The sequence below is a fragment of the Alosa alosa genome, chromosome 1 (assembly GCF_017589495.1).
Source record: "Alosa alosa isolate M-15738 ecotype Scorff River chromosome 1, AALO_Geno_1.1, whole genome shotgun sequence".
NCBI lineage: Eukaryota > Metazoa > Chordata > Actinopteri > Clupeiformes > Clupeidae > Alosa > Alosa alosa.
Genome location: NC_063189.1, coordinates 22420779 through 22447220, shown reverse-complemented (window position 1 = coordinate 22447220; position 26442 = coordinate 22420779). Strand labels below are relative to the sequence as shown.

At 42.5% G+C, this 26442-nt stretch overlaps 1 protein-coding gene across 1 annotated transcript in view; it reads right to left on the bottom strand.

Annotated features, from left to right (window-relative positions):
* fbxo41 (F-box protein 41) overlaps window positions 1-17743 on the bottom strand; it is a 59314-nt gene extending 41571 nt beyond the window's left edge. The window contains exons 1-2 of the mRNA XM_048249301.1: window positions 17656-17743; window positions 454-1499 (exon numbers count right to left, since the gene is read on the bottom strand). Coding sequence (XP_048105258.1) covers window positions 454-1187 — 734 coding nt within the window. The 5' untranslated portion in view covers window positions 1188-1499; window positions 17656-17743. The remainder of the gene's footprint in view (window positions 1-453; window positions 1500-17655) is intronic.
* Window positions 17744-26442: the final 8699 nt, after the last annotated feature.

The window sequence follows — 26442 nt, the reverse complement described above, 5'->3', positions numbered from 1 at the left end:
TTTCAACCATTTGTTCACTTCAATCTACTATGTCTTGGTTTAAATTAGTATTTTGCCTGGTTGCACCATCTGACGATGCGCAATGTCACGTCATTGACCCACAAACTGACAGATGGAGCAGAGACAGGCAGCTGGCTACAGGCTGCCTGAGAAAGGTGAACTTTGCTGGGGGACAAAGACTGGAGCAGAGGGGACCACATCATGGAGGTGTTTGCAAACAAACAAATGCTACTGTGTAACAGCTAGCTACAGTGAACACACACACACACACACACAATCAGACAAACAAACTAACACACACAAACAAACAAACAAACAAACAAACACACAAAGCCCAAATGAATGGCAAGCAGCAGTGATTGAGAGCAGACTACATGGAGGATCAGCTGCCAGCTGGTTACTCACATTAACATTAGTACAATGCACATCATGAGATTATGCGGTGTGACTCACTGTTGCTTGTGTGTGAGCTCCTGGTCCTTGTTGACCAGATCCTGCTTGAGGCTGGCCAGCATCTCCACCGAGACGTCCACCTGTCGCGAGAGCTCCGAGGCTTTGCTCTCCAGGTCCTGCTTCTCCTGGCTGAGCCGCTCGCTCTCCAGCTTGGCCCTCTCCAGCTCCGAGCTCTTGCGCTCCAGCTCGGCCTGCAGCCGGCCCACCCGCTCGGCGATCTTCTGCTCCACCTCCTCCGACAGCTTCTCCAGACGCTCGTCCAGCTCCAGGCGCTCAAAGGCCCGCGCCTTCAGCCGCGCCAGGCCCTCCTCGTAGGCCGCCTCCACCGCACTGGCCGCTACGTTGGCCGCCGCCACGGCCACCGCCGTGCTGCTGGGGTTGGGGGGCCCGTCAGCCGAGCTCATGGCTTTCTTCACGAGAATCTCCCCCAGGGGGAACTCCACATTGGGCAGATAGCGGGCAGCGGAGGGGGTCAGGCCGAGGTCGTCCGGGCAGGGCAGCTCGCGGTAGGGCGAGGCGGCAGCAGCAGCGGTGGCCTGGTTCAGCAGCGCTCCATCGGCGGCAACCAGGGGCAGCAGGGCGGCGGCGTCGCACACGCTGTTGGACTTGGACAGGACGTAGAGGGTCTCGTAGGTGTGGTTGTACTCCAGGTGGGCGCGCAGGGACGACAGGCTCCGGAAGCGCTTGTGCTCCCCGCAGCGAGGACAGCGGTAGGGCAGGTCCAAAGAGGCCATTCCGGGCCCACCACCTCTGTGCGATGGGGAGGGGGGTGGGGACGACACTCACACAGGGTGCAGATGCCTCATGCACTGGCAGCACCTGGATCTTCTCATCTCAGACGCAGGGGGGTAGAGATGTCGACTGGGACAGGAGGAGACTGGAACAGGAGAGGAGGTGGGGCCACCCGCATAGTGAGCAACCATCACAGACAAACACACGTGGACGTGCATGTGAGCAGAGCTTCTATATGCACACAGACAAAGGGCTGGCTTATGGGAACTCTCTTGGATGCAATAACTTCCGCCTCTTCTCCTAATCCACTACACCTACAAAAGAGAAAGAAAGGTGTCACAGCGAACATACATACTGTATATGCAATAACAAAATAAGAAAACATACATACTGTATATAATAACAAAACATATATGTTGTATATGTAATAACAAAATAATAATAAAACATACATACTGTATATGTAATGACAAAAGTGCCCATTTTATCAGCTTATCACAATATGCTGTACACTACATTATATGCTTTATGCACTATACTAAAAGTGAAAAAAGCTTTCTTTCTTTTTTAAGACATTTCTGGAAACATGAATCAGTCTTCAAACATGAACCTGTGGTAAGTTTGACATACTGCACAATATCATTAGACACAACTTAAACGCTAGAATTGCTGCTTTAAATCTCATTGGCATGATATAGCTCTTCATCTACAAGCCAAGCTGGTGTGGTCACCAGCCTTCTCTGAAACCTCAAGATCTCCTAAACCCACTGATCCATTCACCAAAGGCTTCCACTCCCTGTTCAAGGGCCAGATATGGTACCAATTCTGGCTTGTTACATTTGGCAGAGAAACAGCTTCTAAATATAGGCCTGCTCCTCTACCTACCAGCACATTCTTGCTGCATGTGCAAGATGTCTAAAAATAAAATCTGAAAAAGAAAAACACTTCCTGGAGTTCATGCTCACTGCTGATGCAAAATACTGTGTCATGTTGTTGGATGATGGAATCAAACTGAATAGCTCTATTAATCACATTCAATACCATTGTCTACATTCACAATTTTAATTCACTGTATAGGACAAATAAAATAATACATTTATTTTCTCATTATAGAAAAAGATGAGGTGGAATTACACATTTTCAGCCATTACTGCTACCCATTAATATCGTCATTGGAAAGCAAGGAGGCTGTTAACAGAAATCAATACCTGGAGACCACACTGAGAGCAATGCATTGTACACTACTGACAGTTTATGACTTCACAACAGCCATCTGCTTCCCAGTCTCAGAGGACGGGCAGGGCTGGCCATGAAAACACTGGCGGAGCACCACACGGACGCTACTGTGTGCGACCTTGCGGAGTGCATCCCACTTTTCTCCACGGGCTGCGTCACCCCCACCCTCTCATTCAGCTCCGCCCATCTCTCCGTCTGGCTCTTCCTCGTCTTTTCAATGCCCCCTCTAACTTCCCTTATTCCTCATTCTGCAGTGCACTCTAAAAACAGGCTTCTCTGAGGATGTGAGAGCTGGCCCCATTAGTGATTTTGGAAGTGTGAGTGTGTGTGTGTGTGTGTGTGTGTGTGTGTGCGTGTGTGCACTCCCCATAATGTCCCTGAGGTACTTGTGTCCCTGTGAGCATGTGGAGGGCATATTAGGCCATTTGTCTAGCGTGTCACCCTCCCCTCCGGTTAAAACCTCAGCATCCTGACTCCAGTCCATGTCTGTGCGGCGCTGTCCTCACAGACCTCGGCTAGCTGGGCTATTTCGGTGAGAGCCGGACCCAAGTCCCGCCCACACCCCAGGGGCTGCTGTGTGTGACCAGTGTGAAACCCTCTCCTCTCTGTCTTCCTGCATCACCTCTGCTCCGAACTGTCAGCTGCTACATCATCACTTGGGGCCCAGAAACAAGTCCATCTAGTAAAGGGTAAGAGGCAGCCAGCCTGAGTGTGTCAGAGCCCAGAACAGTGTTTAACTGGCAGTTAGCCTGCTAGCCATGTCCCCTTGTTTATTGAATTCAAATCACTAGGCAGGATATGTGAGGATGCTATATGTTCAGTCATTTAGTCCGGCTAATGAAGTCTGAGTAACGTCAGCAGTGAGAAGTGCACCATTTCCCCTGTTAGGACCGGCCAATAATAGCATGTGGGACAAGCCTAAAAACAGCGATGAACTCTCCCACAAAGTCATTGCACAGGAAGACAACAGGACGAGCGACGAGCTCTCCCACAAAGTCACCGTACGGGAAGATGACAGGACCGAACATGCAATCTGACAGGTGCAAATCGCAGACAAAAGGCCTCCGCAAACCCACTGACAAAAGGCCTCCGCAAACCCACTGATAAAAGGCCTCCGCAAACCCACTGACAAAATGGAATGTACTGTAGTGTCAAAAATGCTTTACACAGTTGGCTAACCGGTAGATGTTAGCAAATATAATCAAATCTCACCAGTGGACATCAATATTGAAACTAATAGTGGAAAAGTTTCCTACAGAAGGTAGGGATTTCTAAAACAGTATCCTGAAGTAGTTTGTGTAACCCTCTAATCACAAATAATTATTTGTCCCTTAAAAGGTTAACCCAAAGTCACAGTAAATAAAAAGTCCAGTCACAGTAAATAAAAAGATGGCATCAGCTAATCTGTCTGAGTGGTTCCACTCCACTCCAGTGTAACTGGGAACTGGTGATAGATGGGGCAGAACTGTTTTAGCTGATTGCAAAAATGGTCTGTGGAATGGAACATGTCTGTCATGTTCTGGGTTATAGACTAAGATTTCCCTTGCTTTCGCATACAACTAACAGAACCAACAGATACAACTGGCAATAGAATTTGTGCTCTTGTTTTCTGCAAATATTTCATCATTATGGTCTCTTATTGATTCAAAATATTATCTTGAACATGATTGTTACTGATCAAAGAAAGATTGATGTTAAGTAAAAGAAGCAGAACACATTCCAGTTGCTGCTACTGGAAGCAACTGAATCCATGCATTTCCACAAAATTATTTTTGGAATCTGATCCCTTATCATACCTGTTCATTCATTACTTTCGTCGCCGAACTTATCGTGACTAAATTCAAGATGGCGTTGAACGGTAAAATTCCTTAAGGTACTGTCTGTATAAATCGTCTTGTAAATAAACTACCAGTGCTTTTTCAAAGTTCTCAATGTCTCGTTTTATATGTCAAGGCCCTCGGAAGTCTACCAATGAGGTGTTTGAGCCTCATAAATGGTGTAAAACAGTGATTTATTTGCATGGCTAGGCTGATGTCCGAGGCACCCCCAATGAAAAACTGTTGGTAGCATTGGCTAACTAGCGCCAGATTTCTGAGTGCAGGGGACAAGCCGAGATGAGCTTTGAGACATACGTTCACACTCGGGGCCAGATGTACTAACGCTTTTGCGCCCACTTCAGGCGTATATGTTTCGCAACGTGCATGTAAAATCATTGCGAGGTATGTACAAACAGGCCGCAATGATGTAAAAGTGCAAACTGCCTGACGCGGGAGCTGAAAGTTGTTCATGTCATACATATTAGACAGGTCATCTGCTGGAAACATTAGGCCTAGTTTTTGGTCAAAGTTTTCTCCATGGATTCCTGGTCAGAACCCCTATTGGAACAGATTAAAACTTGGGGCATGTTGAATTTTGTCCAAAAATCCAATATGGCCGCCGTATTCCAAAATGGCACATTTTTACACACTTTTTCCTATGCTATGGGGACATTTCCAGTAAAAACGGTCATTTTAGCAAAAAACTGTCCTTTTCAATCAAATACATATTTACAGAGGTTAACTGATGCTTTAAAACCCTAAGTATTTTTCTAACCATTTTCATAATTTTGTCAGATATTTGTCAAATATCATAAATAATCAAATTTCCTGCAAACATAAGCCTCTTACAGGTTAAATACAGTTCAAATACATTGGGTACCTTAACTTAAACAGATTAAAACATATGGCATTTAGACATTTTCCCAAAAACTCAATATAAATTCAATAATATCCTCAAAATTGTGAATTTTTGGGTCTACACTTTTGGCTAAGCTAGAGGTTTTTTCTATTAAAAACATTTTGACAAATGTTAATTGATATGAGAAACAAGATAGTTCCATAAAGGTGATGGAATTACAAAAAATACTATTTTATCACTCGGCTAGATATATTGTTACTATTACTAAATTAATGATAGTAATACTTAGAGCTGCTGAGATAAAATGACGTAAATCCAGCGATGGAAATGGTCTTAGTAACTACCAGTCTTTGCTATCATCTTTTCCATTCTCTGTTACACTTGCAAAAAATACATTCTATCAGAGCAAGATTGAGAGCGCAACTGACAGTAGAAAACTTTTTCAACTTTCAAGTCTCTTCTCAATCCTCCACCACTGCAATACTTCACTGTCAGCAGATGACTTTGCAAAATTTTCACTGAAAGTTCACTTCACCCTCCTGTTGTGTTCGTTTTATGTTTACTAGTTTTGTGTTCCTGGTGAAAAATGACAGCTGCATTATAACTTGTTATAAATACACAGTAACACACATTTTATTTAATGTTGTGATAGACCTTTGTATCAACTTGTGTTCTATTGGATATAACCCAGTTTTAAACTTCCATTTGGTATTTTGGCCTGCAGGCCTCACTGACCTGAGCTCATGCAAGTCAGAAAGGGGAAGATTCCATTGGGGAAAGTTTCCAATGGGGGCTGGCATAGAAGCAAAGAGGGGGAGTGAGGGTGTGTTTGTGTGTGTGTTTTAATGTACAGAAGTGCATATACAGTCCATCTGATCAATAAGTATGTGCCTGGAATCAATTTTATACACTGACCATTTTTTCACCCATTCATTTCTAATGGCCAATCATTTTTGACCGAAAATACACATGGGTATTCTATAAAACAGTTAAAAAAGTTAAATAAAACACTCAAATTGTTAAACAAAATATCAACATTTGTTTTGTGTGTTCAGAAGCCCTGTGTTAACATAGCCAAGAAGCCTCATGGTAGTGAGAATGAGTTAACAATATTTTTTAGAGAGAAGAATTGTCAATCGGTCATATTTGACTGCAAACACAACAGGATAAGTGCTCAGTTTGATGAGCCCATTAGGAGAGCTTTGCCTGTGAATTGTTGGACTCTACTGCTTCAGCAAAGTCATCCAACAACATGCCCTTTGGATCCTGTCCAATTCGTCCAATCCTATTCTTCTGCAGTCTGTCACACTTGGGGCAGCCGTGGCCTACTGGTTAGCACTTCGGACCTGTAACCGGAGGGTTGCCGGTTCGAACCCCGACCAGTAGGCACGGCTGAAGTGCCCTTGAGCAAGGCACCTAACCCCTTACTGCTCCCCAAGCGCCGCTGTTGATGCAGGCAGCTCACTGCACCGGGATTAGTGTGTGCTTCACCTCACTGTGTGTACACTGTGTGCTGTGTGTGTTTCACTAATTCACAGATTGGGATAAACGCAGAGACCAAATTTCCCACACGGAATCAAAAGAGTATATATACTTATATACTATACTTATACACCTGCTGTTCTACCAGCAATCATGCATGTGTTTAATACTACTACACTCAGTTCTGGAATAGTTCACTATCATATATCTATATATCATCTACATATCATAACCTCATCACAGGTGTGCCATAAGGATCAGTATTAGGGCACTATTTACACCACTTCCTTGGGTGAGACCATTCACTCCCATGGATTTGACTCACTGCTATGCGGATGGCTTTACCTGTCTTTACCACCTGAGGACTGTTTCCCATCAGATTTCTGCATGCCTGATATTTCCGTCTGGATGACAGACCGACTTAAAAACTGAGCTTTTGGTGTTTCCAGCTAAAACAGCTATTACCCAACAGATTAACATCCAGCTTGACTCCTCTTCACTGACCCCAACTAGATTGGCACGTAACTTTGGCGTCATAATTGATGACCGACTTAATTTCTTTGAGCATGTAGCCTGAATTGCAAAATCGTGTTGGCTTGTCCTTTACAACATTAGGAAGATCAGACCTTATCTGATACAAGATTCCACACAACTTCTTGTGCAGGCCATGGTTATATCCAAACTGGACTATTGTATTTCACTGTTAGCTGGCCTGCCTGATTGTGTAGTAAGATCGTTGCAAATGATTCAGAATGCTGCAGCATGCCAGGTCTTCAATCAGCCAAAGAGGACACATGTAACTCCTCTCCTACTCTACCTTGACTCCTTATAATAGACCTTGGCCTATAGGACACTTACTGGATCTGCTTACGGCTATCTCAATTCTATGATCCAGCTGTACATCCCCAACCACTCACTGGGGTCATCTGATGAGCATCGGTTGTGTGGACCAGCCATAAATGCTAGATCAAATTCAAGACTCTTTTCCTCAGTGGTTACTCGTTGGTGGAATGAGTAGCCCAGTGCTCTCCTTCCTGTGATAGTTTAGGCCCAAAATCCCACATTTTGGGGATATTATTGAATTTATTTATTTTTGGGCTTTTTTATGCCTTTAATGCGACAGGATAGTGGAGAGTGATAGGAAGTGAGTGGGAGAGAGAGTCGGGGTGGGATCCGGAAAGGACCACGGGGGAATAGATAGATAGATAGATAAATAGATACTTTATTGATCCCCAGGGGAAATTCAGCAGCATACAGACAACACAAACACATTCTTTAACAGCAGAAAGAGTAATTAAAGTATATAATATAAAAACACAACTAAGCAATAAGGACAGTAGAAGATAAAGAATATGCTAAATATACTAAAATACAAATTATACTAACTAACACTTAATCTAAATCAATTCTAAAAAACAGTATCCACATAGTGGGTGATTAATCAATCAAGAGGAGCTTGCAATGACTGAGGCAGGGACTGAGCCTGTGATTCTCTGTGCATAGTAAGGTAAGATAAGGTAAGGTGCTCTGTGTGAATGAGTGTCATGGTGATAGTGGTCATGGTGATAGTGCAAATGAGTAAGTTCAACAGTGCAACAATGCAGAAATAAAGTAAAGTAAAGTCTATATATCTTTATATTTAACTATTTTAAGAAAAGGTATAAGTGTGGCCACAGTTCGGCTGTGGCATGGAGGGAGGGGTTATGCATATGTACTAATGTGCTAATATAGCACGCAAACAGTGAGGCAGAAGACAGTGGTAAAAGTGGCTAGTGGATAGACAGTATTAAAAACATGGAGGGGGTGAAGAGGCAGACAGACTATGCAGAGAAGTCTATCTCTCCTCTTCCCTTAAGTGAAGCATTGAACCCGGGTTGCCGGCGTACGGTGCAGGTGCCCCAGCCAGTTGCGCCGCGGCTGGGGCCATATTATTGAATTATATTGAGTTTTTGGGAAAATATCTAAATGCCATATGTTTTAATTTGTTTGAGTTAAGGTACCCAATTTATTTGAACTGTATTTAACCTGTAAGAGGTTTTTGTTTGAAGGAAATTTGATGATTTCTAATATTTGATAAAAAATTATAATTTTTTTAATGATTTAAAATTGTTAGAAAAATACTTAGGGTTTTAAAATCATCAGTTAACCTCTGTAACGATATGTATTTGATAGAACAGTTTTTTGCTAAAATGACACTGTTTTTACCAGAAATGTCCCTGTAAAGGAGTGTGTGTCCGAGCAGGTGGAGAGAAGACTCCAAGAAATCCAAGTGCCAATTACGACTTTTATTATTATTATTTACTAGTAGGCTACCAGCAGGTTTAAGTGACAAACAATTCACAAACAAACACTGGACAAACAGAAAACAAAGATAGGACAATGCCCACGCTTCTAGGGCCCTGTTATAGCAACAGTACTTACGTCCTCTCTCGTCAGAGACGCATCTCTCTACTAAAGCAACCCCAGGCATTAAATAGCACTGGTCACAACTAGAGATGCACCGATTGCAATTTTCTGGGCCGATACCGATTTCCGATTTTTCATAGAGTTTGACCTGCCGATACCGATTTTAGCCGATTCCGATTTCATTTCTTCTAACCATTTTACAGCACACACACAAATAGTTATTTTCTATCTTTTCTTTGATAGAACATGTTAATATAGACGTGTAATCAACTTATCAATGATGAAATGGCTGTTAAAAAATGGAACCGTGAGCAGACAGATTCTTTTTCAAGTCTAACTTCAGATGCAGTAGGCTATCAAATTATGGATTAAGTTAAGTTATGGAACACCCATTTTATGCTTCTCACATCCAATATCCAACTAAAGATTTAAGAACAATTTTCATGATACATTTGAACATTCTACCATGTAACATATTTTCATATGCATTGATGAATTTATGGGAGGGCGAGGGAAAAGTGGTAGCAGCCTAGGCTATCACGCAAACACAGGGGAGAAGTGCTAATAGCGATTAGGTGCTCCACCATATGAAAACAGTGCACGTCTGTTTTGCGGTGAAAAAATTAAATCCAAATTCCGGTTAAATGCATCAATTAGGCTATAGAAACTTTCAGAGACGACTGATTCAGTATTCAGAGCATCAGTTTTCTTCATTGTAGGCTACTATGTCAAAAGCAACTTTAACGTTTGTTTGCGTTTCTAATAGGCTATCGTTTGTTCACTTTCACGGCATCCACTTCTCAATCTGCTAGACTTTAGACTAGTATTTTAAGGCATAGCCGCAGTCTACGTGCAGTAAATAGTTAGAGTATTTTTTTTTTTCAGTGGAGTAGAACTACTAGGGCTACTGTATGTCGCTGCTTGTTGACATCTTTGATTATTTTTAATATCGCAGTCGTTTATCTCCGTTCAGCAGGCTTGTGGTTCAGCTGTGGGCACGCAATTAGCGGCAGTGACGGGCGGTGATGAGCGATGTTTACGTAGCCTAATGAAGTGACAGCTTAGTAAATTCCACGCAGTAGGCCAATGGTAAAGCACAGCGTTTGCTGCATAGAAAAACTCACTAGCCTATTAGCGCTTTCTTTGTAGCCCTACATCCAGCCCTGAGTGTTGGCCTGGTTGCTAGCTTCTTCAAACTTTGCAAACTCAGCTGGGTGTTGTTACAATTGCGGGCGCGCGAGTGTATTTGACCGCATAAAATCGGCATGTCTCAGACTGACCGTCCGGTCGCCGGTCATGGCCGATCACGTGAAAATCGTCCGATTCCGGTCACCAGCCGATCTATCGGTGCATCTCTAGTCACAACCAAATCACGGTCACAATTCAATTAACATTTTGAAACAATATTTCATCTCTTAGAAACCCTTGCGCAGCACAATACTCAGAATCTTTCTTGTGCATTAACAAAAAACTGCGCTTCCAAAAGAAAACAATGAAAAGACAAGTTTGTCACAAACACCCCTACGCTTAATGAGCTTCCCTCACGGAGCACTTCCAAACATTGAAAAGTTCTTCGCCATTCTGCAAACCGCTTGCCCCCTGTACACGGAAGGCCGCCATGAAGACTGGTGAGAACAGTCGCTAGTACAGCATTAACATGCAATGACAAATTTAAGAAGTTACCCTAAGATGTTATGTGCGCGCTTGCAACCCCCAAACTGCGTTGATGTCACGCTATGCAAACAAATACCTTCCAGCACTTTTACCGATAAACAAATCTTCCATTCCTAATTCCCTTCACCACGCATCCAAACATTCAGCCCTCCGTACATTCATTCATTCACATGATATTGGCCTGGTACAAATTACATTGTCCACAATCATGCCAATCATCCCCCCAGATCATATTAATTTAAAATGTCTCGTTTTGTTTAAATGTTCAGTCTTATTGTCCATACCGTGTCGGGAGATTTGTCAGATCAAGTGACAGGCGCACTGCGCTCTGTCACAGTCCCCATAGCATAGCAAAAAGTGTGTAAAAATGGGCCATTTTGGAATACGGCGGCCATATTGGATTTTTGGACAAAATTCAACATGCCCCAAGTTCTAATCTATTCCAATAGGGGTTCTGACCAGGAATCCATGGAGAAAACTTTGACCAAAAACTAGGCCTAATGTTTCCAGCAGATGACCTGTCTATATGCATTCATAGGAGGATCCAGGGGAAAGTGGTATGTACAAAGACTGCTCCTCAAAGCGCACGTCTATTCTGCGCCTAAATACTTCCTCCTTGTAAAAGCAGGTGTTAATCCAAATTGCAGTTCAATGCGTCACAGTTTACACTAAGGATTGATAAATACGACGGAAACTTGGGTCTGTCAGCTTTCGCAATCTGCGGTTTGTCCATGACGCTGATAACGCTACGTTCGCAAATGTACGTACATCTGGCCCTTGGTATCATGTTTCCACACACTTTAGGTCAAAATCACACCGAAATTCTCCTTTAAGGACATAAAAGAAAAAGTATTTCTGACCTTTAAAGCCCAAATTCAGCAAATGACAGCATCAAGCTGACTTGAGCCCCATCTCTGACGCCAGCCGTGCCTCATTAGTCATTAGAGTCGAACATCAAAGACTGAACACAGACGCTGGGGAACATGGGGAGAGGCCCAGGGGTTCAGGTGCTGCGTGGTCAGACCAGGGGCTCTCTGATCAGCAGAGAAGCTCCAGAAACACTCTGGACCGGACACTCGCTCTGTCCACTGCCTGTCACATCGTGCTGTTGATCTGTGACCCCACTCTCTCAGTGGTGTGTTAGCACAGAGCTTTAGAATTCTGCTCACGCACAAAAAGCTCAAGACAAAGTAACATGAAGCGAATGTGAAATGACTTTGGATGAAAAAAAAATATGTACAACAAAAAAACCCCAGTTCAGTTCAATTCAGTTTCAGATTTTTTCCCATAGATTAGAGCTGAATCCAATCCAATGAGTTCATTATATTTATTATAATCACAGGGTCAAATCACCAAGTTTTACAAGTTATTAATGTAAGTATGCAACAACAGAGTACACATTCTACAGCCTACATATGATACCTCTCCCTATGAGGATCTTTTAAGATTTTAAACACAAATGCTGACCAGTTTGACAGACATATTTCACACACAGGAGAGCATCCTTCCTATCAACAACCAAGTGAAAACATAAAAATAATCAACACCTACCTCAGGGTCACTAAATGATCACTTGCTCCCTCCCATCTCTATGCAGCGTCCCAAGAAGTACCTCGAGGGAAAGGGGAAAACTCTCACATACAATTCTTCCAACTAGGCCCTGAAACAGCAGGAAATCCCCAGAAGGCTGTTCCTCTCTCCCTCTCTCTCTTTTTTTGTTTCTGTCTTTGTCTTTCTCTCTCTCCCTCTTTCTTTTTGTCCAATTCCCTTCCCTCTTCTTGTCCGTAAACCAAACCAATCTGCTTCTGTTGGCTCATTCCACAATGCCTTGTTACCATAGCAATTATTTGTTTAAACACTCAGATGAATAGACCATTCCCCATGTCAATCACCTTAGCATCCCCACTGCGCTCAGTCTGGAGTGGGCCAGAACGAGGCAGCTGAACACTCAAACTGCATCCCTGTGATTTGGACTCCTTTTAGCCCCCAGATGTCTTCTTGGATTAGCCCCCTCTAATTGACATTCATTTCTGTCCATGCATGACCTTATTGTGCCACTGCAGATCACTGTAGGACATTTTCAGGAGGACACAAAAAAATTACAGATGCATACTCATATTAGACAAAATGTCTGATACAAAATGCATCAGTGCAATAAAAGTTTTAACTGATACTGCCATACTTCCCCAATTATTATAAAAACTATTCAGTAAATACACAAATGTGGCGGCATGGAAGAAAACTAGGGATGCACCTATTGTGAAATTCTGGGCCGATACCGATGAATAAACAAACAATTTGGCTGATAACCAATGCTGATATTGATATTTTTTCTTTGTTTATTTACAGGGTTTTTTGTCGATTATACCCTTTAGAAGAGTGAAAACACAAATATTCATAGGACAACATTTATTTTAAACATTAGCCACTGCCATCGGTAAATGTCATATAAATTTGCCGATAGCCGATATAAGTAAAGGCCGATATTGGCCGATATATCGGTGCATCCCTAAAAAAAACACGTGTGATTGCATTTGACAGAGCCGTACTGTATCTCATCATTTGGGTGGGTTTTGGCTTAATTTGACAGTGTTACTGTTTCTTATCATATGGCCAGGTCTTGGCTACAGAAAATCAGAAGGGATTCTCTGTGCTCATGCTGACGCAAAGATATCACAGACTTCATGGTTGCCAGGGATACAAGCATTGAATCTTTTGCTATAGAAACCATGTATGGAATGGTTTAGTCACAGGTTAAGAGAAAAGAGACAGAGAGAGAGAAAGAAAGAGAGAGAGATGGACACACAGGAAAAGACAGTGTGTGTTTATGAGTGTGTGAGTGCCCTAGAAGAGACAAAGGCACTGACGTCATGTGAGGGGATGCAGTAGAGTTGGAGAAGGTGGAAGAGCAGGAGACATACAAGTGTGTCAGAGACATGATATATGGACACATCCAGGTTCCTCCTAGCCACAGGAGTTATGGTCATGGCTGGTCAGTCAACCGAAACAAGTGGTGATAAAATACTATGGCCATTTGTGTCTCAGGAAAAGAGGTTAAGATAAAGATTGTTGAGAGACAAAAGATTGAGAGATAAAAGATTGTTGAGAGATAAAAAACAAATCAGGAAGACAGGAGCCGGGATGAGCCAACGAGAGTGTCACAGACTCAGTCAGGTGCTGATCCATCAGGAGGCAGTGTGCATGCTGTGAGGCTGTACTTTTAATTAGGCCACAGAGGAAAACATGCAGAGCTTCACACTGCCTGAGCACACAACCACACGCTGCCTTAAACAGACACAGTGACCCCCTTCCCAATCCACCACTTCACAACCAGAACATAAACATACCAGCATCCAATAGGAGAAAGCCTAAACTTGAGTACACAATGTCTCTATTGTGACAAATGGTGCTGAAAAACAAAACAGAAAGTTCTAGAGGACAGGACCTTAAAAGTGGTGACATTATCTTTGGACCACATTCTCAATAACTTCACAACTGAATGTCGGAGTGGACATAAGCCAGGGAGCTTGTCAAAATGTTTTGTCCCAGAGGACGTTACTGTCTCTGCTGTCTCCTGTTGATCTGTCGAGCTTCACTGGGCCAATTATCCTCCATTACACATGGATCATCACATGTTGAGAACCCCAGGGGGTATTCCCATAAAACACAGCCTGTGCAAACGGCCCCAGCCCACCCCAGCCCAGCTTCCACTGGCCCAGCACTAATCTATGCATGCAGTAATGTGTAGCAAAACCCATTTAGTTAATAAAACAACCACCAGCATTGTTTAACTCTCAGAATGATTATCATTGCGAGTTTGCTAATCAGAATGCTTGATGTAGAACTCTAACAATAAACATATTTGGTTTTGTAGAAGGCCATGGTCCTGGGATGTCTATAGATTGTGCTGGACTCCAGGAAACTTGAGATAAATTGAGAAAACTTATTCCAGATAAATTGAGAAGACAAGGATTCTGACCTCCAACTGGGAAAAAGTTGTTTAAAGACCATTATTTAGTAACATTATTAGGTGATATCATAATCACTGTATTCCTGACATCCCTCTCTCTTACAAAGGGAAATAGCACTGGGACAACCTAAGCATAGACATGATTCACTAATTCCTAGCAATCTTAACACAAGTGAGACAAGCAGTGAATACTGACATTTGGAATCCAGCGTCTATGTTCTTGATAAGACTTAATTTGTATTCAAGTAAATTACAGAAAAACATATATTATGGCCTATTGGCCAAAAAAAAACAGAGACTAACAAGTGGGGGAAAAAACAGTCATGATATGATGGTGACACGTTGACCCTACACATGAAGTCATTCTCCCTGTCTGAACATGAATGGTGTTGAGCCACTGAGGAACACAGCCACATTTGTTGCCCCACTGGTGCCTTTCTTGGGCCCAACTCAAGCGTGGTAAAGCATTTCATAACCAGTTCACATGAAGCAGATAAGGCCAATATGCTTCGGAAAACCAAACCGTGCCCTAACCAATGATGCAGAAAATGATCCTCATGCAACACTGTTTTCATATGGCGGTGTCTATTATGGACACTTCCCCACAGGAGTCAATTCTAAGGACTGACCACAGTGATGTACAGCTCCCTCCAGGACACCCTGGGAATCAATGCTGGTAATGTATGTCCCCATTAGCCTTCACTTAGCGCAGGACAATCTCCTTCACTGCCCGGCAGCACAAGTTAGTTGAATGCATAAATAGCTTACTTAGGGTAGCTGTCTTGGTAAAAGTGGTGTGCCCAAATAATATGCAAAAATATCAGTTCAGCATAGCCTTTTACATTGTCTTCAGGGGAATACACTTTGCCTAAAAGCAAAGCATCCAGCAAAGACATTTTCAAAAGCTTAAACTCTAACATGGATAGGATCAATAGTTGAATATGTAATGGTTAACAACATTGAGGTAACTACCATGTAAGGCACATCTGTGATGGAGAAGGCAGTGTCCATACACCTCATACTGGACTAGAGCTCAGACAAAGGCTGTTCAGGCTTCTCACTACTGAGGCACTGTCTGGATAGCTGGGCTAGAGTGGTGGGACACACCCCTTTCTAGTCACTCTCCCAATTCGTAGCAGCACCAGTCATCCAGACAAAGGCTCAGTCATATCCTGGCCAATTACGCCAGGCTTCCCTGACCAGACATTACACATCACTGCCTGTGGCACAAATCAAGTCAATGAGTGCGGCTGTCATCCTGATACCGGTGTCCCATTGAGCTTAGACTCGAAATGTCAGAAGAGCAAAAGCTTCAATGAACTGTCTCTGTGGTTGTCCTTAACGCTGAGGCGATTTGATGGGAAACATGATATTGAAAGGGAAAAGAAAGGAAAACAAACAAGGCATAACAGTTTTGTGTATTGACGATTCCTTGTGATCGATAGAGATATCAGATGCAGCAGACCCTCAATGACTTTGGATGTAAATAACACAATCTCTCATTACAGAGATATAATGTAATGAGAGATAATGCAGGAATAACAGCTCAAGACAGAATTCAGAGCAATCAATGCCTTGAGCTCAGGCACACACTGGGAAATGCTGCCAAGGGAATTGCATGCCGTCACATTTCATCTTCTATATGTACAAACAAAAGGTTGAATGTTGAACTCTTAACACCAGGAGGCAATGTGCAGACAAAGCAAAAAAACATGAATATTTTTCACTAGAAAAATGATTGTTATAAAACAGTGTACTAATTCATTATTAATGTATTTCATTATTCGCTGAAAAGGATAGTCTACTAATCTTTGAATCTATTGAATCATTAATTAAGATAATACAAATAATTCTGTGGACAGAGATTGGGCTCACAGTACTTCATCTGGCGCACTACTGTTCGGCCCATAGGAATGTTTAGCAGTTCATAGTACAGGCCTGCTCCGAATTCAACAATGGCTGACTGCTGATTCAAAACTGACTAACCACTGTTTACGGACATGGCAGCCATTATTTTCTCATGCTCTTACTAAACATGAAGCTAGTTTGGGTTCTTTAAAGCATTTTAATTCTATTCAATGATGCTGTGAGACACTGATGGAACATATTTTTGCCTTAACAGTTCTGCCCTGGGGCAAAGAGAGGAGCACACTGTGGAAGAAAATAAATTCCCACAGTGCTGTTGTGCTATACACAAAATCAACAGCTATTTTCCCCCAGAACAATTACAGTGCAAACATGCTGACAGATACCATCTTATGCCGTATTCAGCATCAATATGTAATTTACAGGTAACAGGATTCTACAATCAAAGTACTTTTTGGCTGGAGATAGGCCCTTGTTGAAATCATTTATGACAGCATAACATCACAACAGGAGCACTGCATGTTGACATGCTAACCTGTTCAACTACATAAAATCCAATCATTGGGCGAATCTTCACCCCATACCGGTGGGGTTATCAATGCTAAGGGCGCCGAGTAAGGCCGGCAGCATTAGCTATTCAAACTGTAACGCGATTAGATTACAAAGATTTGTGCGTTATTTAGGATTATCGACAATCTATACTGTCTCGGGACGATCGACAATGTACCCTTCATTTCAGTAAATTGTTTTACATAATGTATTTGCGCGAGATGCAATAGCCCACCTAATCCACGATGGAAACCGGTGCAGGTCTCACTGCATGCTGCAGACTTAGCTAATTTAGACGTGCATTTTTACGCAAGTCAAAACAAATGTAACGATGCAAACTCTCTCCACAGTTCGCAGTTTGGCCATTCCTCAGGCCGATAGAAATAGAGACGATTTGAGCCCGGCAGCACTGCCAGCCATCATTTTTCACCATTTCCCTACATAACGGATCCGAGTATAAGTGTCGTTACCTCTTCTGCAACGTTTCACAACCATAGCTTAGTATTTGAAGGCGACTGCACTGTTACTCTATTAAAAAAATATGCGATCCATTTGTACTGCCATACATTACAAACATGCGTAATTGTATTTTGAAAAGCGGCGCTTCTCACCTCGCAATTTTCTCCCCATTTTTCCTCCTGAGCCAAGGAACCGCTCCAGCATTGACGTCACGCGCACCACTCTGCAGTAGACTGTATGCGCGCCTCCGCTGTGAAGGCGTGTAGAGGGAAGAGGAGATGGGAAACAGGCAGGGATGTGCTGCCTCCACGGCAAGACAGCCGCAAGACCGAATACTACAGCTGAATACAGCAGGTATTGCTCAGACAGGGGTTCAGACTCAGAGGTAACATGCTCTTAAAACATAACACATTTGTTCATGGAAAGGTGATCGAGTTGGCGCTCCGTGACAATTGTGCGCTGGCTGGTATGACTAGGAAATCGCCACGGTGTGTGGAGGGAGTAGAACACTGTCCAACTTGTGCATTTACGCTAAATAGGCCAAACAACATCTATGTAGAAATTGATGGCGACAGAAACCTCCAAGAGGCTACCTTCCCAAGATATATTAACTTCATTAATCCTTGAAAACATGGGCTGCGTTACAGTAGCCACAAAAACGTTTCGTTAAAATATACAAATATACAATCTTTTTTGTACATTACATGTTTAGTGTACTAAGTAGCCTACAATGTAACATAAAAATGAATATAACTAAAGTCTAGGACGGAACTAATACCTTGCATGGACAGTGGCCGTATGAGGAGGGGTCAACTCTCCTGGCCCAAAGTAGTCATTTCACAGGGTTATGCAGTTGGCAGGAACAACTGGCCGTGTCACAGAAAAGATAGAAACTCTGCTTTTTGACGAGGTCATGGCTGGAGATGTCAGCTTGTCCAGTTGTTTGTTACATTTTCTGATGCTGCCGCCCAAGCACCCAGTTTCTGGTCCCTCTTAAGTTTACAACCATCTTTCATGGCCATATTCAAAAGCAGGTGGTTGTTCCCACACCACTCCAGGTGGTCTGCCAGGTCCCTGTTATCAGTCTGCTGTCCACCACTGATACACCTGTCCCTACCACTGCAAAGTTGTGTCAAATAGTCTGGATGACAGGACTGTGACTGTTTGAGGTGTAGAGGCCAGGTGAAGAGGAAAAGTGAAGAGTGTTGTCCCAAGTGGTGCATCTGTGCTTCTGACCATCAGAACCAGTGGTTTTCTAGAGGATTGTTGTGCCTCTGACCATCAGAACCACTGGTTTTCTAGAGGACTATTGTCTGTGGCTTGTGGCTGTTAGGAGGTGTCTCCCAGAAACAAAAAGCTTTTGTACATTGCAATTGATAGGTGGCAATAGTGATACGGTTGGGTGTTAAAATTGTACATGCACAAACCACATTTGTGTTTCTAGGACCCTGTTAATGGGAAGGGTTGGGCAGGGGACACAGATGTTTCACAAAGGTTCATATCACAAGAGCACCATTGGTAAATAAAGTATACACCACCATTGTTCCACAGACATGTGCAGTATATCTGTGGGTCATTTTGTAGGACTTTGGTCTAAATGTGGATTAGAACAATTAGTACACAATCTAAAATATTCTGAAACAATCCGATGCCTTGTGAGGTTGAGTAGATAGAATTTAAAGTAGTAGAGTGGATTACAATAGACAACAGCACATGTGAGTGGTGCTTTAATCAGGCTGTGGGTGGGTTTTAGAAAGAAAGGAAGAAGCCTTCTTTACACCCATCACAAAGACCACAAAGTGTACATCTGGCCCACGAGACTACAAGTACTTGAAATGTTCTTCCGCAAACTGTCCAGTTGACTTTGATGCCAACTCCACTGATCATCATTATGGCCAATGTGGCCATGCCAAACAAAATCTGTTTGTTAGAGATGGTCTGGAAGCTTGTAAACATCTACAGCTGGTGAGCTAGCATGTTCTTTGTTCAGGCTTTTTCAATATCTTGTTGTTCTGCAATCAGTGTTATCAAAAGTGAAAATCAATGTGTAGAACTGTTTTCACACTCCACACATTTGATGTTGTGTGTTGTTCCACGCACCCTGTGCCCCATATCCTCTTCAGGCAGTATTCTAGCCGTACACTCTCCATCCATATTTGACTGAACTGAATAGAGATGGGACACTACAGACATATTGTACAGAAAGCAAGAAAGAACAGATGCTGGACTGCAAGTTACTGACATCTTGCCATTTGGCCAAAGACTTGACGGAGACTAAAACCATTTTGAATGATGTCCTCCATTACTACCCTCCTGTGGTCTGAAGCAAACAAAGTTGGATGCTTCTCATCTGCACACAAACTTGTGATTGCCAATTCATTCAGCATTCACATACAATATGTCATAGGCTACTCTTGGCACTTGCTGTCTGCACATTGCGCTTGGTAATGATTCCCATGAGACATCAATCTTTTCTCTCCAGCTGTTTGAATTGGTTGTGATGTACATGCAGTGAAATCTTTGCGATTACTACACAGAGGCATCCTCTCTTTTATTGAGTCTTATTGTATTTAGGTGACACCCAGCAACACCAATAATCAGGGCTTATTTGCCAAGATGTATAAGAAAGGCTATGTGACTATGGGCTATGTGAAAGCCACTATGTGGCTTTATGGTTTTACATGTTTGTTCATTCTGTATGTGTGCATGTGTGTATTCCAAGGTGTACAGTAATGAGAGCTGATATCTGGTGATGATACATGGCCCCTTTAGCAGCAGGCCACATGTCCACTGCATCTGCATGGACATAGCTGCAGGTGCGCTCACATGTGGCAAATGACCTCCAGACTAGGTGATAATCAGGAGGACAGACAACGCCACTCTGTGGACAGAGCATGTTACTGCAGATTACTCCAGTTTGTACTCAGTTAAATGCTTGTTAGTCTAACATGGTAGTGTCCAACAAACGATGGGGTTGAGGCTGTCATCTGTCATTTTAAATGGACATGAAATTATGTCACCAAGAGCACTTCATCTGTTAGATTTCCAAGGAGTACAAAGCCATTTGCTGTAAGATGAGTGCTCTTCCTGATGGAAATGAACCATACATAGTTTTGATGACACTGCTTATATCAGCTGGACAAAATGAGAAGGGTATAGTTTGTTGACTCACATTCTATGAATTATCTCAGTGCTAAAGACTACAGAGCTGATTTGTTGCTTTTAATGGGAAGACAGGAGAACTGTACAGTCACATGTTTACTTTGCTATTTGTGGTATGTTGATTCAAAACAGCAGTTTTTAGTATACTGACATTATGTTTCTGGGACAGACAGTATATCTGAGGAAGATTAAAAGAGAGAGAGAGAGAGAGAGCCTGAATTAGACTGGAAGAAAAGCTAAGTCTGTCACTAATTTAAAACTAAATTCTTCTGAAAATATACATTACATTTTAATATAACGCAGTGCCGATAAGCTACAGCTGAAAGATTTTGAATGCAGTCTAATGGGGTGATGAGCTTATTTTGTTATGTTGATTTTTTAATGGATATACAGTAAATGACAATAAATTCCCAGTCACAAGTAGTGCATAATATCTCATTATTACCTTTTAACAGTACGTCTGCATTTGCCAGTTTTGTATTGCTGTCACAAATGGCATTTCTGTTAAATGATTGCTGTGTGTCCCAGATCTTCTGGTTGAATTGTTCCTCCATTGGTGATGACATTGAGGCAGCAGATCAGGTCAGCAGACGTGCCCTTGAGCTGCTCTGTTTTATCACACCAGGACACCTGCCTGCTCCCTGTCCAACAACACAACACAATCTCTCTCTCTCTCTCTCTCTCTCTCTCTCTCTCTCTCTCTCTCTCTCTCTCTCTCTTTCTCTCTCTCTCTCTCTCTCTCTCTCTGTGTCTTCAGTGAACAGAAACAGGCAACATTGCATTTATCTGACTTGTTACATATGTAGTCCTTCTACAGACAAAGCCTCTAAAGTCTAAGCCCTTTAATCACAGATTTTCTGTTGTCTATGGGTCTACACAAATGTGAAATGGGTATAATATTTCATACATAGAACCCAAATTACCATTGATTGCTAAGAAAGGAAATGAGTCCATATCACAATAAAATATCCCTACCTATAGTTGCCGATGATCCATCTTTCTCTCTGAGCAGCTTTTATCCTTTGAGTCAACCCTAAATGATTTCATCTCCCTTTTGCTTTGGCACTTTGGGTTGAACTGCCCTCATGCATTGTTAATTTACTTCAATATTTTATAAGTGGATTTCATGGCAGTGTTCGAGGCAATGCCCTGGCTTTTCAGGAAAGCTAACCCAGCAGGGGTGTGTATCAAAGCCACACAAACTTCCCCATGCCCCCATGTCTCTGCTCTGCTCAAAAGCCAACCTCCACATTTACCAATGTTCCTAATGGCAGCAAACTGATAATTGCCGTGACTCCACTGTCCTGTGCATGGGATTTCATAGAGAAAGGTAATAAGAGTTCATGTGGTTTAAAGTAGGTCACCCACTGCTCATCGGTAATACACAAACCACACATCCCAGAGACACACTAGTCACACCTCTAAACATAGCTTTCTTAGAGATTTCCAGAAAACCTAATCATGTGCTCTGGTTTAACAAGCATGGTGATTAAATTTATAATTCCCCCAAGTAGTTGAGAAAGACTAAATTAGCTCAACATACAGGCTCTCATGCCTTAACCCAAAATCAGTCGCATGTGTCAAGGATGACAGGCTCACTATGAGGTAATTACTGCCCTACCTGCTGTTTTTGTCATTTGATTGGCTGCACTCTGTGTTTTGCTGTTTGTCTGGCTGGCTCACGAAAAAGGCATACGGTGAGGATATTATTAGTCACCATTCACTTAGCAACCACAGCTAATACAGAAGTGATATTTCAGCACAATGTAGTAATTTTGTCTAGGTTATTTTAGCTCTTGTCACAATGATGGCTTGACGAAGTAAGGACAAAAAAGGGCCATTGTCTCTCTCTTGAGAGACTTCATTTATCTCTATTCATCAATCCAGCACTAATGTTTTCTAGGTGTTGTTTTTTTGTTGGTAGTTAGATTTGGGATTTGAACTTATGCCCAGGCTAGAGGCTCTTGGCTAAAGAAACTGCTCAAGGTAAAAATGGGTAATTTGAATCACTTGTAGAGACTAAATCTAACCAACAGGGGGCAGCATGAAAGTAGAATGTTAGGGGCGTCCAACACTTTGAAAAGATCTAAATTATAGCCTCCAGAAATGCACATTTGTACTGAAGACTGTACACAGTTTTGCTTTAAAATATTCATCAACAATCAGTCAGTAAAGAACTATTTTCTGTAGTGATTATTTTCAAGCATTTTCATAGTCACCACTTCTAATGTTATATACCGGTAATGTGTTTATAATACGTAAGTTATATACAGGCCTACTATTGAAATTACTGTCAGTCTTAAAGTATAATGAATTTGTTGAGCTGCAAACAAGAGATGCAAGACTATTGAGAATATTGAGAATTTACAGTAGACCACTATAACTATATGATAAAAAATATAGTTTCTTCAGATTTCATACAACATTATGCATCAATTTAACAATGTGGCAGAGGGTCACACAATATGACTAGGGAATAAATTTCAACTTACATTTAACAGTTTCTGTTAATTGTCAACAAGTCAACTGTTAGTCCAGGAAATGTGGTGAAAGAGTTCTTTGAGAGTAATGCGAGGGCAAAACAACATGAAATAATAAAGTCAAGTTCAGTAGCATTCATGCCAATTGAATACCTCAAGTGGTCATTAACAACACTAAGTGGATGGAATATCAACAAAACAGAGGTGAAAGGCTCTATAATGACAAGCACATTGTGTGCATACCAATTCAGCCGAGACACAACATGACTAAAACGCTGAGGAAATTCAAGTGATTCTTCTCCCACAGTGGAATGGCTTGAAATCCTTCCACTCTGTGAGTGAAGGGTTGAAACCCCTACAGGTAGCAAGTCGCCCCGACCTCACTGCAGTGAATGGCTGGCTTGCCATTATCCCGCTGTGAACATGACAATTAAAATGGCTGCAGAACTTTAAATCTTTTTTACGCAATTCAACAAAACGTTCTAATGAGACTACAATGAATGGTGATCAGGCACCTCACCATTAATGACAAAGCCATGCTGTAATTATGAAAACCCAGGCACAGTGATGACAGTGATAATATAAACTGCAGCATTCTTAGCTTCAGCCATGGACGTTGCCATAGTAACAGAGTATGTCTTATCAAGTATGGCTCTTGTGATTTTTTTTTTCCAGCTGAACTTATTTGTGCTTGCAGTGTAGGTATAACAACAGGCTGTTGAATTGTTGCATTCATTTGCATATTAATAGTGTTAACTACCATTGTGTGTTAATTTAACCCCTGGAAGGGGTCTCATCAAATGGCTAACACAGTGCCTGAGCTTGGCTATATATAGAGGCTTTTATGTAAATGGTAAAATACACTTATAAACTATAAATAGGCATAGAGTATAGAACATCACTCTGGGATGAATATCAATACAATTACAATGGATTGTTTGAAGTAGGCTACTGTACTGTCCTTCATGTAAAGGAATTCAACAGGAAGTAAGGGTTTTCAGTATAAGGTTCTGTCATATTTGCAGGTTCATTCTGAAAATATTTTAACATTGTTGTGGCATGTAGTTACCACTCAGATAAGCACATTAGCAGAATAATGTTAAACACTATACGGTATCTGTACTCAGACAACTGTATTGTTGCTGCTGGCCTTGAAGTAACAGAATAATAAAAACCAAAGATGAATTACAGTGGCTTGATTTATTTGGCCTCATGCTGCACTGCTGCAACTGGTTTTAGCCTCTGTGTTGGACGGATGGAGCCTTTTCCCCATCCACGTCTCTGTGAAGCTGAGATTGTCTGTAGCGTTGCTGCATGATTATTCCCAGTCGTTGTGCTCGCCGTTCACAGTAGTGAGCCTATTTGAAGTGAAGGCTCCGATGTGGCTAATGAGAATTGTGCTGCTCAGGTGACATTAAACCCTCAAGTTCATCTAGGCTTCATTACATGAGAGTGATTGCGCCACTATAGAGACTCCACCACCATGTGTGGCTTTTAATGACAGCTACAGGGAAAAACACCTCTCTTTTATAATCATGAAGGCTCTTAAAAATGCAATGGCTTCTAAAACCTAAGAGCTGTAAGAGAAACAAACCTTCTACTCTGGATAGCGTCGGTGACAAACGTTGTCATCCTAAAATGTCATCGGTGGTACCCAAGCTGTCCAGAGAAGCAAACATGTCGGCTTTGAGTGAACAGACACACCAGGATGCAGAGAAGGGAGGAGAGTGATGGAATTCCTCTGACAACCTCCATCCTTCCATCCACCCCACAGAAGAAGAGAATGTGAGGGACTGGGTAAATGGTTAGCTGGGCCAAGTAATCCATCACTACTGGAGGAAGAGCCCTGCTACAGGGCTTGGGCTCCACCACTGCATCTGTATGTGGTTAATGATTAGTGCAGCCATCCTGCCAGCAGTGGTGCCTGTACAATGGAGCTTGTAGGGCTGTGTCCCGGTGTGAAGGAATGGCCATATCTGTCTTCATACCTGCTTCCTCTTTCCCCTCACATGCAATAGGGTTTGGTTAATGGTTAATACAGTGGCTGGTGGATGGAGGCCTGTGAAGGCTACTGCAGACCTGTCACAGCTCAGTCTGCTGGGGACGAATGGGGGAAAGCTGGGCTGTCCTGCTAAGCCCTGCTGCCCCATGAGGTGCCTTAAGGCACACAGAACCCACCAAGACCAAAAACATCTAAAGGTCAGCCACTTGTGTTTAAAATCCCATTACACCGTTGAAAATTTTAAGGGAAGCCAATTGGTGGTATTAACAACTTGAAAGTGCGTTGCAGTCACCACAAATTTTGCTTGAGAGTGTCTTCAGATAAAGTGCAGATGAAATGACTGTGATGTGAATTAGGATCTGCAAAAACCATGCAGGCAGCTCACTGTGATCTATTTTAAACACCAATATGGCCACGACATCTCAATTTGGCACAGTTCTGCTGTGTAGGTAAAACTGATCATAAGTGAGGGGGCCAGAATTAGTTATCCCTGAGAGGTTAGAGCTTGTCTGTAAAAAATACATATCTCTACAAGAAGTGGGTGGGAATAGGTGTGTAAAGCCAAAACGGAGAAGGACTGGCTATTATTACCATTCTATCATTCTATTTGGAGAAGTAATTTGTTCATTCCATTCGTCCTTGTGCCAAAACCATTCTCACCTATGCTGCTGAGGTAACTGTGTGCAATATTCATTTTTTATAGTTATACTCCCTAGCTGTAATTGTTGCAGAGAACATGTAGAACATGAGGATTCATTTGTGTTTGTGTGTGTGTGTGTGTGTGTGTGTGTGTGTGTGCGTTGAGGGGGAGGGAGGGGTATCATTTGAATTGAAAACGAAAACACGTTCATCAAACAAGATTACAAGGCAGGCATTTAGGTGGTATTTTGTGGTTTGATTGAATACTTACCTCTCCCAGCCTTCTTTAAAAACTCTCAGCAGGCGATTGGCTTAGGGCAGTGTTGATGTGTGAAGCACCCTGTCCTTAGCATGGATCAGACATGGCTTCTGAAAGGGCCCATTGCAGCCACAGCATGGGGCTCTGGTAGTAAGACACAGGAAAGACTCTCCCCATGCCCCTCTCTACTCACAGTGACAATCCATCTTATCAAAGAAGCCACGGTGGGTGGGGACATGCCATTATGCAGGGGGAAGAGAGGGGAGGGGGTAGTGTGGGGTTTGCATGCAACTGTTTGTGACTAAGAATGATCCAAATATGCAGGGATGAGGCTTAGATGATGTACTCCTGCAGTCTGATAGGGCAACGGATGAAATAGGCAGTGTGCCTGAAGCAC